Source organism: Pongo pygmaeus, chromosome 2, assembly GCF_028885625.2.
Source record: "Pongo pygmaeus isolate AG05252 chromosome 2, NHGRI_mPonPyg2-v2.0_pri, whole genome shotgun sequence".
NCBI lineage: Eukaryota > Metazoa > Chordata > Mammalia > Primates > Hominidae > Pongo > Pongo pygmaeus.
In genome coordinates, this window is record NC_085930.1 from 146,707,981 (window position 1) to 146,726,417 (window position 18,437).

General features: G+C 41.1%; 1 protein-coding gene across 9 annotated transcripts in view; it reads right to left on the reverse strand.

Moving 5' to 3' along the window:
- DZIP1L (DAZ interacting zinc finger protein 1 like) overlaps positions 1-18,437 on the reverse strand; it is a 97,391-nt gene that overhangs the window by 27,480 nt on the left and 51,474 nt on the right. For 6 of the 9 annotated variants that reach the window (XM_063662200.1, XM_054483130.2, XM_063662201.1 and 3 more), the window contains one exon: positions 17,095-18,082. In XM_063662200.1, the coding sequence (XP_063518270.1) occupies positions 17,921-18,082 (162 nt within the window). In that variant the 3' untranslated portion in view covers positions 17,095-17,920. Of the gene's footprint in view, positions 4,285-8,890; positions 8,991-17,094; positions 18,083-18,437 lie in introns of those variants that run through there. The other 3 variants (XR_010125761.1, XR_010125762.1, XR_010125763.1) reach the window with 3 other exon arrangements.

Here is an 18,437-nt window from a genome sequence, read left to right on the forward strand (position 1 = left end):
CTTAATGAACAGACAACAAAAGAGGCAGCTCCATCCTTGGAAACATACACACACACACACACACACACACGTGCACACCTTCTTCCTCCATCTAAGCATTCTCATGACTACATGTGATACATTGGAATACTGCAGCCCAAAGATGAACCAACATGGATGAAGGTAGAACAAAAGAAGCCTAGGGAAATGGAGCCAGAGCTCTACTTTATGTTCCTCACCTGACAACACCCTGCCTCTGAACTTTTTATAATGTGTGGTAAGTTTTTTTTTGTTTTTTTTTTTTTTTTTGAGTCAGAGTCTCGCTCTGCCACCCAGGCCGGAGTGCAGTGACGTGATCTCGGCTCACTGCATCCTCCACCTTCTGGGTTCAAGCCATTCTCCTGCCTCAGCTTCCCAAGCAGTTGGGAATACAGGCACATGCCACCACGCCCAGCTAATTTTTGTATTTTTAGTAGAGACGGGGTTTCACCATGTTGGCCAGGCAGGTCTCAAACTCCTGACCTCAGGTGATTCACTCACCTCGGCCTCCCAAAGTGCTGGGATTACAGACTTGAGCCACCGCGCCCGGCCTTATGTGTAGTAAGTTTCTTTATTGCTTAAGTCAATTTCAGTTGGGATTTACTATTACTTAAAGCCAATGCATCTGAATCAAAACATGGACATCCAGGCCAGGCCTCCATTAAAGATCATGTGTAGGTCCAACTCCCACAGAAATATCCAATGTGTCATGTGGGTTTTGTGGACTCAGAAAACATAAGGAATGAACAACGTCCTGGGAAGTCCCAACTCATGAGAAGAAAAGTGAAAAAGAACAAGTTTGAGTAGGGATGAGGGATACTTCTATTGCCCTCTAAGCTAGTGTGCATAGACTCATGTCTGAGTTCCAGGGCATACACATTGCAAAAAGTAGTTTAAAAAAGTTATATATATATATGGCTATTTCACTAAAATCTCTGTGGCATAGTGAAAGGTGCTAGTAGCTTTGGTGCCATGACCTGGCCATGTCAGGAGACCAAAGGAAGCCTCCTGAGGAGGGAGTCTTTGAATCTCAGGTACTAAATGCATACAAGTGTTCCTTTTTGGAGCCAGGGACGACAAATTGTTTGATCTTAAATGCCAACTCAGGCCAATTCCAACTGACTATGCTGAGGAGGACTCAGGAATGGAAGATTGTCATGATCAATTGGCAATGCCTGTCACAGGACTGACTGGGAACCAGCAGTACACATGCCACATGTTTGCCCTCTTGAATTCCTTTCTGAGATGGACCTCGGCCAAACACTCCCTGCATCAGTGAAAATGCATTCACTCTAACACCCCATGTTAAATATTCAAAAATCTTATATTTTATTTTCTCTACTCTTAAGCAAGGACACACATACAAAAGTGCACTCTCTCTAACCAATCTAATCGTTGTTGAATAATCCCCCAAACCCAGGAGCTGTTCTTGTCACATTTATTGTCCCTTGTGCTTCAGGGTACTTGACAATCCTCAACTACTGCTGTTCCTTGAAGAGCAACAGCACTCCACCTAGTAAATTTTACTTCAGAATGTTAGTGCTATTGTTATTTTTAGCATTATTTTTGTCTGTCTGCCTCATCCTAAAGATTGTAACCATGAGTAGCTTTGACATGCTTCAAAACTTCTTTTGTTCTTCCAGGGAGCTTTTGGAGAGGGTCCCACTTCATGATGTCTGTATGAAACAAGGTCATGGAGAATCCTTTGAATTTACTTCCACAAATATTTCTTTGAGTACCTATTTTGTGCCAGGTGCCACAACAGGTATAAAGATGAATAAGGAAGAAAAGAGAAGGATCATTTGTCGAGATTCTGGTCGGCTATGCAATGTGCTAATGCCATTCTGGGGACTTGGAAGCATTTATCTCATTCCATTCCCATAACTACCTCCCAAAGCATCTGTATCACAGTTACAGCTGAGGAAACTGAGGCTTGGGGAGGTTACATGACTTGCCCAGTCATTCATCTAGTAGTTACTGGTGCTAGGATCTGAATCATGTCTGTCTGACTCGAAGCCCATGTTTCAACTCTCCTGACATGAGACCAATTGAGAAGTATGGTTCACAGGCTGGGGAGGGTGTCTTGGGAAATTTTGAGGCAGGGCACTTCCTAGCCCAGTGTGTGAAAGCAGGCCAGTTACTAACCTGTCTTAGCCTCAGCAGCCTAGTCAACAGAGGCTAATACCTATTTTGCAAGGTTGTTGTGAGGATTAAAGATAATGCATAAAGCATCTAGCACACAGTATGTGGTCTATGAAGAATAGCTATGTTATTCAGAGCTACGTAAAAAATTACCATTTCTCAAAGAGGCAGGAGCTATTTTCTGATACAGTGAATTCTTGGAACTTGCAATGGGTGTGTATTATGAAATTTAGGATCTAAGCTAGCAAGACTTTGCTATATGGCTTTGAGAAGGTATATGGTTGTCGCAAAAATCTCAGGAGAATCTGCAAGATAAGAAAATCTCAAAGCAGAGGCAAGTTCAGAGACTTCTTTTCTACTCCTGAATCTTCATTCAGCTGAGCTACTGGCCAGGAATGACAAGAGGACTCGCCATTGTTTGAGCCTGCCTGTGAATTTGCATAAAATGTGATTTAAAACAAAAACATAACCAAGGATCTGGCCCCCAGGAATAGCCAAGGTATCTGCAGTGAGTAGAAGACCATTATTTATACCGCCTGGAATCCCACCACAAATCTTTACAGAAAGGCACAAACTCACATTGGATCAGGCTTTTGTTGGTCTCCAGGGAATGCTGACTTTGTTTATTAATGCCACAAAAAATGTGTCTCTGAATAAGGGAATTGACAGGACACCCGTCTCTGCATTGAAACCTGATTAAAAGCAAATCCAGCCCCTTCTAGTCTCTCAGGAGTCTTCACAGTTTCTAAGCTGTCTTTTGTGAGTCAGTGATGTCGATGGCAGGAAAACTCCATCCTTGTTTCTTCGGGTGATAATCCACACAGCACAGCATGAATACTCAAGCTCTCACACGAAGCAATGGTCTGCCTCTCAAATAGAAAGAAGGAGAGTTGCCTACGTGGAAGGACTTGATAGGAGCTGAAAATGCAGCCCCATGACACCCAGTCCTCCTCTAATAAAAGTTTTTCCCTATCTCCTGTCACTGATGCTGCAAATTCCACTCTGGAGGCAGAGTGGCATCGGCAGGCAGCACTTCCTGAACCTTTCCATGAAAGGACACCTTAAACACAGGGGAACAGTGGGGATAGTTGCACAACATTATGAATATATTGAAAACTACTGAATTGTATACCTTAACGTGCTGAAGTTATGTTATATGAATTATATGTTAATAATGATAATAAATTTTTAAAAAAATACATAGAGGAAATAGCCTATGTCCTTGCAAGGCCATCAGAGCCAGGACTCAAGTGGACAGCTCTAAGTATGAAGTATTGTGCATGTTGCATTCTGCTCCAAAATATATCTATATCTGTTGTAACTGTTTAAGGTTAAAGTTATTTACCAGTTAAAATGCTTAACTTTTATCCCCTCAGATATTCAAATAAAATTGATACCCCAGGTAGACGTGCCTTAGATGGAGAACCCTGTGGCAGCACCACTCACTTGTGGCTTGAGAAAGACAAAGGGGAGGTAGGCTTACCAGGGTGAGATCCCAAGGTGTGGATCCCAGAGTACGAATCCCAGGATGTGCATCCTAGGGTATGGGCACCTAAAATGGTGCTGAAGTTCTGACTTAGGGTGATTCTCACTCACACTTTTCACAGAATAAGTTCATAACTCTGGGCTATCAAAAGCCCATTGTCACATGTGTGGACCCATGCATCCACTCTCACCCTTCCATGTTCTGTTCACAGTGCTGCCTCAGGTCTATGACATCCAATGACAGCAGGCATCGTTCACCTTGTGCGTGCCCAGCTCTGACTCCCAAGGCAGTCTCCCCACACCTCAAGGGCTTCATGCCACATATGAAGCAGGCCTCTGGGGGTGGTCTCAGCCATAGCCTCCGAAAGCCTTCAAGACTGTTGTTCTGCAACACCAGTGGTCCCTTCCAACCAATGTCCTTTCTTGCCTCCAGCTGACATGGTGACATCATGCTCTCCAGCTTCAGTTTTAAGCCATGGTGGAAAACGTTTGGGCATGCCTTGCACAATGGACATATCTTGCTCTTCTCACTCCATCCACAGGCCTTTTGCCTAGCCGGCCTGCAGGTGGCTGTGTGTGGAAGGCAGGGGTATGTCAACATTGAAAGAAATCACATTCTAGGAATGTGGGGGTTAAGGCCTAAAAAGTCCAAGAGAAGACATGATTGGTAGATGTGTCATGCTACATTTACATTATGAAATTTCAAATGGCAAATTTAACAAGACCAGAACATTATCATTCAGATTCTCTGCATACTCTGGGTAGGATTTGTATTTGGTCTCAACAACAAAGCACAGCAACAAGATTAGAGGGAGTCGTTGGAAGCCAGCATCCACAGGAGGCTGACATGTGACTCAGCATCGCAAGTAAGCAATGATGTCACCAGCATGACATGTGAAGCCCAAATGCACCTAGATCTACTAATCTGTGGGTCCTAGGTAAACTGACGTTTCCTGCCAGAGGGCCTAGAGTGCCCCACGTAGCAACAGAGCTGTCACCTGCACCCTCCGCGCTCATCCTCCCTGTGCTCTGTGATTTACTGCCCCCTGCAGACCTCCCTGGACACACCTCATCCCTCTCCTCTCTGAAGTCCAGACTACCATTTCTGGCTTCTTCCAGGCCACCCTCAAACCACCATCTGCGCCCACTGCAGATCTGTACACACCCCCTGCCTCTGTCTCCCAGAACAGGGCTGCCTTCCCCTTCTAAGACCGAGTTCTGTCGCAGAGCTGCGTGGGCCCCTAATGATATAGCAGTGAACTTCGTAATTCCTGAAGGGCTTTTTCTAAAGTCATTTTGTTTCTGCTATACATTAGCCACAAAAGAACTAATTCTAAAGCAAAAAAAAAAAAAAAGACAATTATGTGAAAAACGGCTTGGAACCATGAAATAGATGCTGATTATAAATATAGGCTTCAGGCATTATGAAATGAGGCAGCTCTAAATTTTCAAAGAACAAAGAAAAAGCAAGAGGATTTTTTAAATATCAAAAAGAGTTTCAGGTTATAATTAGTAAATTGACTAACCTTTTTAAAAGTAAAAGTGAATTTCTAAAGCCTGCAGCATTCATGGAATTATATATGCTGTAAGTCTAGGGGACTGACTCTGATAGCCTCCTCACTTCACAGATGAGAAAACAAAAGGTTCCATGACTTTCCCAAGGTCATAAAACAAGTTTGTGGCTGCTAGGATTTTAATTGGAGCTCCTGTCCTCCATCTTCAGTTTCTTTCACCCATTCTACAATGGAAGCTGCTTTCACAAATAGGCAACAATGTTCAGATTACTTGCATAAATATATGGAGATGGTGTTTGTGGAGGTGGTGGTAGTGATGGTGGTGGTGGTAGTTAAGAGGGTGGTAATAATGGTAATAGCGGTAGTAGAGGAGGTGGTAATAGCTATGGTGGTGGAGGTGGAAGTGGTTGTGGTGGAGGTGGTGGTTGTGGTGGTGGTAGACGTAGTGATGGTGGTAAGGGAGTGATGGTAGTGATGGTGGTAGATGTGGAGGTGTTAGTGGTAGTGGTGGAGGTGGTGGTTGTGGTGGTGGTGGTAGTGAAATGATGGTAGTGATGGTAGTGGTGGATGTGGAGGTGGAGGAGGTAGTGGTGGTGATGATGGTGATGATGGTGGTGATGATGGTGGTGGAGGTGGAGGTGGTAGTGATGATGGCAGAGATAATGAAAATTGTGGTGGGGCTAGGCACAGTGGTGCACACCTATAATCCTAGCACCTTAGGAAGCTCAGATGGGAGGATTACTTGAGCCCAGGAGTTCAAGACCATCCTGGGCAACATAGGGAGACCCCCATCTCTATAAAAAATAAAAAATTATCTGGATCTGTGGTCCCTGCTACTCAGGAGGCTGGGGCAGGAGGATCTCTTGAGCCTGGGAGGTTGAGGCTGCAGTGAGCTGTGATTGCACTACCGCACTCTAGCCCGGGTAACAGAGCAAGACCTTGTTTCAAAAAAAAAGGAAAGAAACGAAAAGAAAGAAAGAAAATAAACAGTGGTGGTATGCATATATGCTGGGAAGTTGGGGAGTGAGGAATAGTTCAAGGGCAGTTCAAAGGCATGTGAGCCAAAGCTCAGATTCGGTTAAGAGTGAATATATATAAGAAACTGGCAGAATGAGGAAAAGGATTCAGCCGGTATAGACAAATCAATTAGATATATCTATAAACAAAATGACAGAAATGGTACAGCAGCTGAGGAAGCAACAGGGTCATAAGGATCCTTCAGTGTGGGATTGCCATGCATGCTGGATATTTCCAGGCTGGGGAAAAGCTCCTAATAGTGAGGCTCCTTGAGTGCAGGTACAGGTTGTGAAACCCATCAATATTTGTTGATTGCCTTTTCTGTGCAAGGACCTCAGCTGGGCCTTGCCAACACAAGAGTATGCAGGAAAGCAAAAGAGGCCACACCCTGTCCTGCTCCATTTTCTATCTTTAAATGTTGGGGGTTTTGTGTTTTGTTTTGTTTTTTAATCATGGGAGAGTTGCCTGGATGAATAAGACAATTCATCAAGTCCTGCCAAACCATGAGTGGTGGTGCAGGCTGGAGGAGCCCCACTTATTTCTTACAGTGAAGTTAGCCTGTCATTAAAAAGTGTCTGTGTAGCCATTCACTTTGTGGCCCACAGTGCCACCGTGTGGAAGGCACCTGTTGGCTGGACATGCTCAAAATAAAACCGAAGCAGTGGCAGCTTTTAAACCAACCCATCACCTTCACTCAGGGAACCCAAAGCACTCCCTCCATGTGACTATCATGCTCAATTTACCAAAGAAAAGGCCGTTGGATCTGTGAGTTCAACGAACCCTTAGTGATCAGCTATGTGGTCTAAGTTCTCACTGATCTCCTCTCTAAGATCCCTGATTGAGGTCAGAATCGCAGAATCAATGGGCACTTCTCTATTCTTTCATACCAATCATTTGATCCATTGCACTGATAGATTATTGAGTACAAAATGCAGCTTCCTCTTCCACAAAAGCCTAACAATGGTCAGCTATTGCCAATGGAAGAACAATTCAGCTCATCGCGTCTTTTCTGGATCAGGTCCTTATATTTCCCACCCTCTGAGCTTTACTTAAAGTCCTCTCTAATCCTTTGAAACATTTTTCTTTCTGGCTCCCTGCTTAAGTTAGCTCTTCTCGCTTGTCTTGTCATTAGGTGGAATAATGCATGAAGACACTCCTGGCACGATTACTGCCTTGGAATTGGCCCAGTTCAGCTTATCAGATGATGAGTGTCTGCTATGGGCAGATGCAAGTGATATAAGCATCAGAGACACCTCCTTCCTAAAGAACTTAACAAATGTTAGTGTCTCCACTGGCAGCTCTGTTTTCTGTTGACTATGCTAAACATTGAGCCTGCATCTTTACATCCAGCAGGGAGACAGGCTTGCAACCTTTTGTAACAGACACAAGCATGAACACAGATGTAGAGAAGGCCATACAGGTGCAGGACAATTCCTTCCACATCCTTTCCACCTAAGCCTGGAGAGGATTTAGCAGACCTTCGCAGCTCCCCTCAGAAACTGGCAGTGAGGCCAAGCACGGTGGCTCACACCTGTAATCCCAGCACTTTGGGAGGCCAAGGCAGGTGGATCACCTGAAGTCAGGAGTTCGAGACCAGCCTGGCCACCATGGTGAAACCCCATCTGTACTAAAAATACAAAAATTAACTGGGCATGGTGGCGCATGCCTGTAATCCTAGCTACTCAGGAGGCTGAGGCAGGAGAATTACTTGAACACAGGAGGCAGAGGTTGCAGTCAGCTGAGATCAGGCCACTGCACTCCAGCCTGTGCAACAGAGCAAGACTCCATCTCAAAAAAAAAAAAAAAAGAAAGAAAGAAGAAACTGGCAATGAGAGACACGGGGAAGAGAAGAAAGTGCAGAATCACACTTGATGCTCTGTTGATTTTAGAGGTTACTTTACTTAGATTCCCTAAAAGCCTAGAATTTGGTTATAGCATGTGAGTCAGCTTATTATAAATATGTAATTCACTTTGGATTTTCTAAAGCTGAAAATGGTCTTAATCTTTATCTCAGTTACACACCACTACTAGGTTCCAGCCACAAGACCAAAGCATCTTCTACTTCCTAAATTGTGGGCTCAGGTTTTCAGGTGATAAAAACCTCTTTCAGGTTGTAACTATAAACCTATTATACATTTCCAATCAATGTCATCCCTATATGCATAAGTTCAGGACATTCTTCAGTTTACCTCAGAAAATATAGCTAATTAAATTTTCTCTTTTTATATTGAACCATGCAGTCATGGAAGGGAAGAGCTGGTATGGTCCAAAGACACAAACCAGTGCAGCAACTCCCAAGTGCTAGGCTGTGGGCCAGAGCTGGTCCATTGCTGAATTTTCATTTGTCTAAGACAAATATGGGGCCAACTGTCCATTCTTGGAGAGTCTTATCTTCTTACTCTCCCAGTATTAAAGTGTCCTTTATAAAATGATGGTGATTGTTGCATACTTTATGTGCTGACTTGGCAAAAGAAAAGTTAGCAACCTTGGGTCAACTGCAAAATTTTTTGTTAACAGCCTATAGCACAATGCTACCTCACATTACCAGGGACTATACTCCTGCATTACAGAGAACTAGCCTAATGAGAATCCAGAACAGGAAGAATTGCGAGAAATGAGACTTTCTACTTAGAAGTATTCAGAAGATGCCCACAACTAAGGTTCAAGACTCAACTTCAAAAAGATTTCTAATTAGAATTCATGAAGGTACCTACCTGTCAGAGCATTCCACGCATTCATCCATATGTAGAGATTGGGATGGCCTCACAAGAATGTGATGTAATTTCAAATTTGAAAAATAGCCAATATAAAATTCTAAAAGAGAAAAATAATCAGAGTATCTGTGTCTTGCAAGATGGTAAAACATATGATAAAATTTCCATGACTAAGAATAGCTCACTGTTAGAACTAATAAATGGATTCAGCAAAGTTAAAGGATACAAAATCAACACACAAAAATCAGTTGCATTTCTATACATTAATAATGAACAATCTGAAAAAGAAATTAAGTAATCCCATTACTGGGTATAAAGTACCCAGTAAAAGTACCCAGTAAACGTAAAGTACCCAGTAAAAAGTAATCCCATTACTGGGTATAAAATACCCAGTAAAAGTACCCAGTAAAAGTAAAGTACCCAGTAAAAAGTAATCCCATTACTGGGTATATACCCAAAGGACTATAAATCATGCTGCTATAAAGACACATGCACACGTATGTTTATTGCAGCACTATTCACAATAGCAAAGACTTGGAACCAACCCAAATGTCCAACAATGATTGACCGGATTAAGAAAATGTGGCACATATACACCATGGAATACTATGCAGCCATAAAAAATGATGAGTTCATGTCCTTTGTAGGGACATGGACGAAATTGGAAATCATCATTCTCAGTAAACTATCACAAGGACAAAAAACCAAACACCGCATGTTCTCACTCATAGATGGGAATTGAACAATGAGAACACACGGACACAGGAAGGGGAACAACACACTCTGGGGACTGTTGTGGGGTGGGGAGAGTGGGGAGGGATAGCATTAGGAGATATACCTAATGCTAAATGGCGAGTTAATGGGTGCAGCACACCAGCATGGCACATGTATACATATGTAACTAACCTGCACATTGTGCACATGTACCCTAAAACTTAAAGTATAATAATAATTTAAAAAATTAAGAAAACAATCCCACTTATAACAACATCAAAAGGAATAAGATAATAACACACCAAACCAAGCAAACAAAACATTTGTACACTAAAAACTTCAAAACATTGCTGGAAAAAATTAAAGAAGACACCAATAAATGGAAACACATCATGTGATCATGGATTGAAAGACTTAGTATTGTTAAGATGTAAATACTACCCAAAATAATCTATAAATGTAATGCAATCTCTATCAAAATCCCAACATTTTTTGCAGGAATAGCAAAATCTATCCTAAAATTCATATGGAATCTCAAGGGACCCTGAATAGCCAAAACAATCTTGAAAAAGAAAAACAAAACTGAAGGTCTCATGCTTCCTGATTTCAAAATTTATGACAAAGCTATAATAGTCAAAATAGTGTAGTACTAGTATAAAGACAGACACGTAGACCCATGGAGTAGAATAGAGACCCCAGAAATAAAAATTGCATATATGGTCACATGATTTTCAACAAGGGTGTTAAGACCATTCAATGGGAAAAGGACAGTCTCTTCAATACGTGGTGTTAGGAACACTTGATATCCATGTCCAGAATAGCGAAATTTGACCTCCCCCCTCCCCACCTTACAACATATACAAAATTTAACTCAAACTGGATCAAAGACCTAAATATAAGACCTAAAGCTATAAAACTCTTGGAAGAAAAGATGGGGGAAATATTCACAACATTGGATTTGGCAAGGATTTCTTGGAAATGACACCAAAACACAGGCAATAAAAGTAAAAATAGATAAACGTGACTACATAAAAATTGAAAATTCTGCATCAAAACACACAATGAACAGGGTAAAAGGCAACCTATAAAATGGGAGAAAACCATTTGCAAATCATATCTAACCCCACAATATATAAAGCTCCTATAACTCAACAGCAAAAAACCCAAATAACCCAATTTTAAAATAAGCAAAGGACTTGGATAAACATCTCCTCAAAAAAGATATACAAATGGCCAACAAGCATATAAAAAGATGCTCATCATCACAAATCATTAGGGAAATGCAAATCAAAACTGCAATGAGATACTATTTCACATCCATTAGGATGGCTGATATTTTTTTAAAAACAGAAAATAACAAGTGTCAGCAAAGATGGGGAGAAATAGGAACATTTGTGCATTGTCAGTGGGAATATAAAATGGAAAACAGTATACAGGTTCCTGAAAAATAAAAAATAGACTATATGATTACTATATGATCCAGTAATTCCACTCTGGGTATATATCCAAAAAAGTTAAAAATAGGATCCTGGAGAAATATTTGCACAGCTGTGTTTATAGCAGCACTATTCACAATAGTCAAGATGTGGAAGCAACCCAAGTGTCAACAGACAAATGGATTTTTTTAATGATATATATTCATACAATGGAATATTATTTAATCTTAAAAAGGAAGGAAATAGTGATACACGCTACAACATGGATAAACCTTGATGACATTATGCTAAGTAAAATAAGATAGTCACAAAAAGACAAATACTGTATGATACTAGCATATATGGTACTTACAGTAGTCAAAATCATAGAAATAGAAAGTAGAATGGTGGTTGCCTGCAACTGGGTGGGGGGAGATAGGGAATTGTTTAACAGGTATAAAGTTTCTGTTGGGGAAGACGAAAAAGTTCTGGAAATTGGTTGCACAAGAGTGTTCATATACTCAACACCACAGAACAATACAGTTAGAGGTGGTTAAGATGGTACATTTTATGTGTTATTTTACCACAATTAAAAATGAATTTTTAAAAACAAAACTGTGCCATACCAGAATAGTAACAGAATAGTCAGATTAATGGAATATACAGAAAGTCCAGGAATAGACTAACCACATACAGTAATTTACATTTGATGAAGCAGGTATTTTTTAAGTGAAGAAAGGATGAATTGTCAAGTAATGCTGCTGAGACGACTGGCTAATTGCAAAAATAAAATAGATCCCTAACTTACTGCTAACACCCCTCAAAAAATCCAGATATATTAGATATTCAAAATTTTAAAACTTTTTAAACTAGTAAAAGAAAATATAGATGAACATGTAGAAGTCTTGGAATGGAGAAGACCTTCCTAATTATGACACCAAAAGCAGAAATTACAAAGTAAAACACTAATTAATTAGACAGCTACAACTTAAAATCTCTTTATAGCAAAGAACTCCATGAACATAATTAAAAGACAAATGATTGACTAGAAAGGAGAAAAAGTAACACATATAACAAAGGATTAATATTTTCAATATATTAAAAACTCTTAAGAGCAATAAGACACAAATTACATAATAAAAAGGCAATCTCTAAAAATCAAAAGTAAAATAAGGCATTCAGTAGCATAACCACAGAAAAGAACTACAAGTGACTTTAAAACACAGTAATTTAACTGGACATCCCAAGTAGGATCTACCTTAAGGACAAAAACAACTCCAAAAAAATTAATAATAAATTTTAAATTGTTTTCAGTATTCATACAATAAGCAATAGGGTGGGTATTGTTATGTCTAAGACTATGATTGTGATGTTAACAGCCAGGATTTTTGGTATGGAAGAAAAGCGATATACATGTTAGGTCAACGAGATAAAGTAAAAATTCTGTAGTCAGGAATTTGAATAGGGAATATCAACATGCACTCACGATATTTTTATCGTATTTCCTATCTCTGTGCACTGAAAGATCTTAGAAACAATAAGTCCAGTAGTGATAGGCACTCCTAGCATCCAGATGTCTATAAATATAATTTCCTTCTAAAAGAAACCAGGATTCCCCCAGATACATTACTAATTTTAGGACTGGGACAAGAAAGGTATGCAATGAGCCTGGAAGGAAGCTATCAGACTACTAAGGTCATATCAAAATCATTCAAGAACCAAATTAAAGAGGCACCCAAAGACAGGACAATCTCAGCGTTAATAAGGATAATAGTACAAAGGATTTAAACAAATCAAATATATTTAAATCTATAAGGTTGTATGGCACCTATTGAAGATACTAGGAAGCTCATTCATTATTCTGAAAAAAGAAAGACTTGAGCCTTTAGCTGCTTTACCTGTATGAACTGCACATCAGAGCAACCAGACAGTTTGACGTGGAGAATTCCTCTTTACAGAAGTTTTCCAGCTAGTAAATGTCAAAGGAATAACAAACAGACTATTAAATTATTATTAGAGATCTCTAATTAATAGATGGGGCTGGGTGTGGTGGCTCACGCTTGTAATCCCAGCACTTTGGGGGGCCGAGAAGGGTGAATCACAAGGTCAGGAGTTCAAGACCAGCCTGGTCAATATGGTGAAACCCCGTCTCTACTAAAAATACAAAAAATTAGCTGGGCATAGTGGTGGGCGCCTGTAATCCCAGCTACTGGGGAGGCTGAGGCAGAAGAATCACTTGAACCCGGGAGGTGGAGGTTGCAGTGAGCTGAGATCGCACCACTGCACTCCAGCCCCGGTGACAGTGCAAGACTCTGTCTCAAAAAAAAAAAAAAAAAAAAAAAAAAAGATGGATTTAGGCAATGGTCATCAATGTCTGTCATCAATGCCATCACCAACATCACAAGAAAGGAGAAAAAGATATTCTGTGTCTCCTGACGGTGATGCACAAAACCACCGATGAAGAGTCCTGCCAAAACACAAAAGAATAGTCAAAGCTGAACCTGATCAAGTATTTAGCTCTAACTACAAATTTACAGATAGTTCAGGAGAAAGAGGAATACATTAAATACCACCACAGTAAGCAATCAGCAAAACCCAGACTGTGGGGAATTCCACAAGACGAACAATCTGATTTATTCAGCAACAGTAAAAATAATAAAAATCATGGGGAAGGAAAAGGGAAAAGAAGAGAGGAAAGGAGGGAAGAAGGGAAGACAGGAAAGAGGGAAAAATGGAAGAGGAATCTATAGATTAAAAAAGACAAATATGTGCAGTAAAATAGAGGAATTGTGGACAGAGAATCGATATTTGATGACATTTAGAAAAAAAGTACTGATTTTTGTTGTAGTGTGATGGTGGTACAATGGTTATTTTTGAAAAGGAAGTATCTTTTAGAGACACATACAGAAATTTTTGTAGATATAATGATATTATTTGGAATAATATGTAGTATTACATGTATATTACTTGGAATAATATGCAGTATGATATTAAAATATACAATATTATTTGGAGAAAGATATACAGGAAACAAGATTCTCTATGTGTTGATAATTGTTAAAACTGAGTAATAGGAACACCAAGGTCATTACACAATTCTATTTTTATATATGCTTGAAATTTTTCATAATAAAGAGATAAAGAAAACAGCAACAAGAAAAGTGAACTACGGGCAACTCTTAAAAGAAGAAATAGCAACAACCAATATGAAAAAGAAATAAAAAAGAATTTTACTTTAGAAGAAATCTTAAAAGTGCAAATTTCTTAAAAGGTGAGGTTTCATTTTTCACATATCACATGGCCAAAACATTGAAAGATTAATGATATCCGTGGTAGCAAGGGAATGCAAAAACTAGCTTTCTTGGGTGCTCCAAACACTAGTAGACTAAATTGGCTCCAGTTTTCTGGAAAGCATTTGGCAGTATGTAACAAAAGTACATGGAGAAAGGAGCTAGAGTTCCAGGGCCAGGCTGCCAAAGTCACATTGCAGTCACACCACTCACTGGTGGCAGGACCCAAAGCAAGTTTCTTAGCTGCTGTGTACCTCAATTCCTAGTCCATAAAATGCATGTACTATAATAGTGGCATCCACCTCAAGGGCTGCTGTGACACTAAATCATAATATTCATACCAAACTTGGACCAGTGCCTGGCATATGGTGCTGGCTTTCATTATTATGTTGGCCCAGCAACCTGACTTCTAAGAATTTATTTTAAGGAAATCTTAATCAAGTGCACAAAGACATATATACACATTTTTTAATCACTTCATGATTTATAAAATGCAAGAAGTAGAAATATCTGGCTAAAAAAATTTTTGTAATCTTTGCCTGGAATACTAGGTGGCCATTAAATACAACTGTCTTATATTTATACATACTGACATGTACATGTGTACTGATATAAAGACATTTGTAATCTGTTTCCCAGGAGGAAAATCAATCTATAGAAGAATATAGTTGAACCCTAGGAAGGAGTTATTTTTTCACCAGTGCATGTACATCTAGATGTTAACAATAATTGACTGAATTTGTGGGTTATATTCTTTTTTATTATCTGTATTTTCTAATTTTTCTGTATCAACCTTATCATTTGTATAATTTTTAAATGATCTGTTACATATGTTCCATAGTTCTGGCAAATCTTGTGCTGGTTAATTTTAGGTTGAATTTGATGAGATCAAGAGATACCTGGACAGCTGTAAAGCATTATTTCTGAGTAGGTCTGAGAAGGTGCTTCCAGAAGAGATTAGTATTTGAATCAGTAAAGTGAGTGAGGAAAATCTGCCCTCACCCATTGTGGGGAGCACCGTCCAATCTGCCGCAGGCCTAGATAGAAAAGCTCTCTCTCTGGAGTCAGGACACCCAGCTGCTGTCCTTGTATGTCAGAACTCCAGGTTCTCTGGCCTTTGCACCCCAGGACCTGCACCAACAGTCCCAGGTTCTCCAGCTTTCGGATTTAGACTGAGGCACTCTACCAGCTTCCCTCGTTCTCCAGTTTGCAGACAGACTATGCCGTGACTTCTCAGCCTCCATAATCGCATGAGCTAATTCCTTTAATAAATCCCCTGTCATTTATTAGGGAAACTGGCTAATAAATACCCATAAGTATCTATCTATCTATATATCCTACTGGTTCTGTTTCTATTGAGACCTAATACAACTTACTAAAGAATTTTAAAATATATTTGAAAATGGGGAAGGGTGAACACAGCATAGAAACACCAAAGTAATGTTAGTCAACCCCTCCAAAGTAGATAGAAAAACCCATTTGGAAACATATAACTTAATGATGAACATTCAAGAACAGAGACATTCTCACTGATAATCATCACCAGTGTGTGTACACACATACAAACACATTTACTGTTTGCATTTGTATTCCCCCGAAAGTGGAGCTAGAAACAAGGACTTGGGTATGGATTAATTTATCTCAGAGGTGCTCATAAGAGAAAGAAGTGAGGGAGTGAGAAAAATGAAACAGAAAAGAGGAAGGCCAATGAACTATGCATTAATAATAGTAACTGCATATCAGTGAGAACTAGCACTCAATCCCACAAGGGACTCTGAGAAACCGTGCAGAATAAAACTCAGAGGTGCCCCACAGAAGCACAGGAAGCCTGGAGCAATTACTCATCAACTCCCATCCCACCAAGATTGTGGGCTGATCTGGTAGCATCAGCTCTCCAGCTCTCCTGAGCTTCCTCACTGAGCAACTTCCTTTGTACCACAACACCCCCAGCCTGCCCCCTCCCCCAGCCACCCTACCCCACCACCAGACAGACCCCTTTTGCTCCCTGCAGTGCGTTTCCTCCACCATCTTCCTACGGGAACTTCAAAGATTCGCCAGGTGTCAGGACCACCCAAAAGTCAAAGGAAGTCTGGGTAAGATGGAGATGGTAATAGATGAAACGAGATTGATGTTGAGTCGATAATATTTGAAGCCCAGTGATGAGCTCATGGGTTCATCACACTATTCCCTTTATTCATATATGTGTTTGAAACTTTCCATAGTAAAAAAGTTAAAAATAGATCTTTGCTGTGTCAGGGATGGAGGTTCTTTGCTGGGTCTCCCTATCAGGAAAAAAAAAAAAAAAATGCCATTCAACCAGGAGAAATGAAATCGACTGACAGGTTCACTCCAAGGTTCACTCCAGCTTTCAAGTCAAGGTCTCATTCAGTCTGGGCCACCCCAGCCAATGGCCAAGTGTGGTGCAGGCACAAGGGCCTGGCCGTTTCTGCACAATGGGGACTCCCAAGTGGGCAGTTCTTGCTCAGGACCTCCCCACTGGGTCAGTGGAGACCTTGTCAACCCCACATTGATGCCCTGAGTTCTCCTGGCTCCTCTGACTTCCTTCTCTCTTTCTGTTCACAGTGGTCAGGTGTGCATTGCAGTCTGCGGCCTTTCCCCACCGGATCCTGCCTCCACCTCCTTTTCTTTCCCAAGTGCAGCTCCTCAATAACTCCATCTTGGCAACCGTGTCCCAAAAGACCTAAACTGACATAATTAAGACGCAGTTGCTTCCTTCCCTCCCAACCCCCTGAAAGTTCCAAAAATAATGAAATACATACCAGAGTTAAAAACATTGTACCATATTTAAATGTTTGCATATAATATATTAATGTTTTTCACACTAAAAATATACAATGGCTATATATAAAACCTGATTTTGGAAATAATAGCAAAAATTACACGTGTGGTCCCTTGGGGATACAAGGTCCAGCCAAGTGGCCCTCCTCCCTTCCCACCCATGAGTAGGCCTGCCACATATCGAAACCCTGGGAAACTCTCCAGGATCACCCAGGTTGGGATGGATGGCCTCTCATATGCTCCCCGTAACACCCTGTTCTCTGTCACTAGATTACTACCTTGTGCTGGCACTGGCTGTAGACATTCTGCCCCAGCCTCTGCCTGCACCCTAACTCAGTAGTGAGAGGCTAGAGAGCCTGGCGCAGAGTAGGCAGGCACTCAGTAAATAATTTTGGATCAATCACTGAATGACTGACTGAGGCATATGTCCCCAAAAGGACCCCAGATAGGACCCATCTCCACAGTGTTCCCGCAGTTTTATAAAAGGCTTGGGAAAAGAGAGCTAGTGACTCTTTTCAGTCTCGGGGGGATGTGGAGGTAGACGAAGAAAACTACCTGGAGGTTCTGTTTTAACTCTTTCTCAAGCCTGGGAACCCAGGGGCTCCTAGTCAGGCACCTGTGGCCCTCTACAGCAGGGCCCCTCACAGGTCAGGAGGGATGAGATCATATCCATTCCTTGCACTGCTTCTCTCCAAGAGGATGATCTCTTGGTTGTTTGCGAAGACAAGAGGCCCTGCAGCCTCTTCTGTTGCAGTGGACCTGAGCTGGCCCTAGTCAGGTTAACCCTCTATCCAGCCAGCCTCTGGGGTGAATCACCAGGCAGGGACCCTGGGTTGGCTGGAGGTCTGTGGACCAGTGCCAAACTTCTCTGGGAGCTTTGAGCAAGACAAGGGCTTGGGTTTCTCTCTCTGGTCCAGATCCAGAGGAAGATCTTCCAAGGAGGAGATCTCCAAGTCACTCTCATCTTCAGAAAGCTGCAGAGGGTAAAGGGGAGAAGAAAATGCATTTTGATAAGGGAGGAGGGTGGCTGAGAGCTAAGCACATTGCAGGATGGGAATGCAGAATGGAAATGGGGACAAATGCAGACTGGGAAGAAAGCAATAGGGAGATGCTACTCCTCCTGCCTTCTCAAGTCTTCCTGCCTTTGAGAACCTGCTTTAGTGACCTGGGATCAGGGTGATTTCAAATACCCCTGAAATTCTACTAACCAAACCCAGGCAAGTGCCTTGGAAAGGCCTATGTGCAGAGCAGGTTGCTCTCATTTTCACTTCAACTTAGTGCAGATTTTTAACTCCCTCTTTGACAGAGCCAGAAGCCCAGAAACTCGAC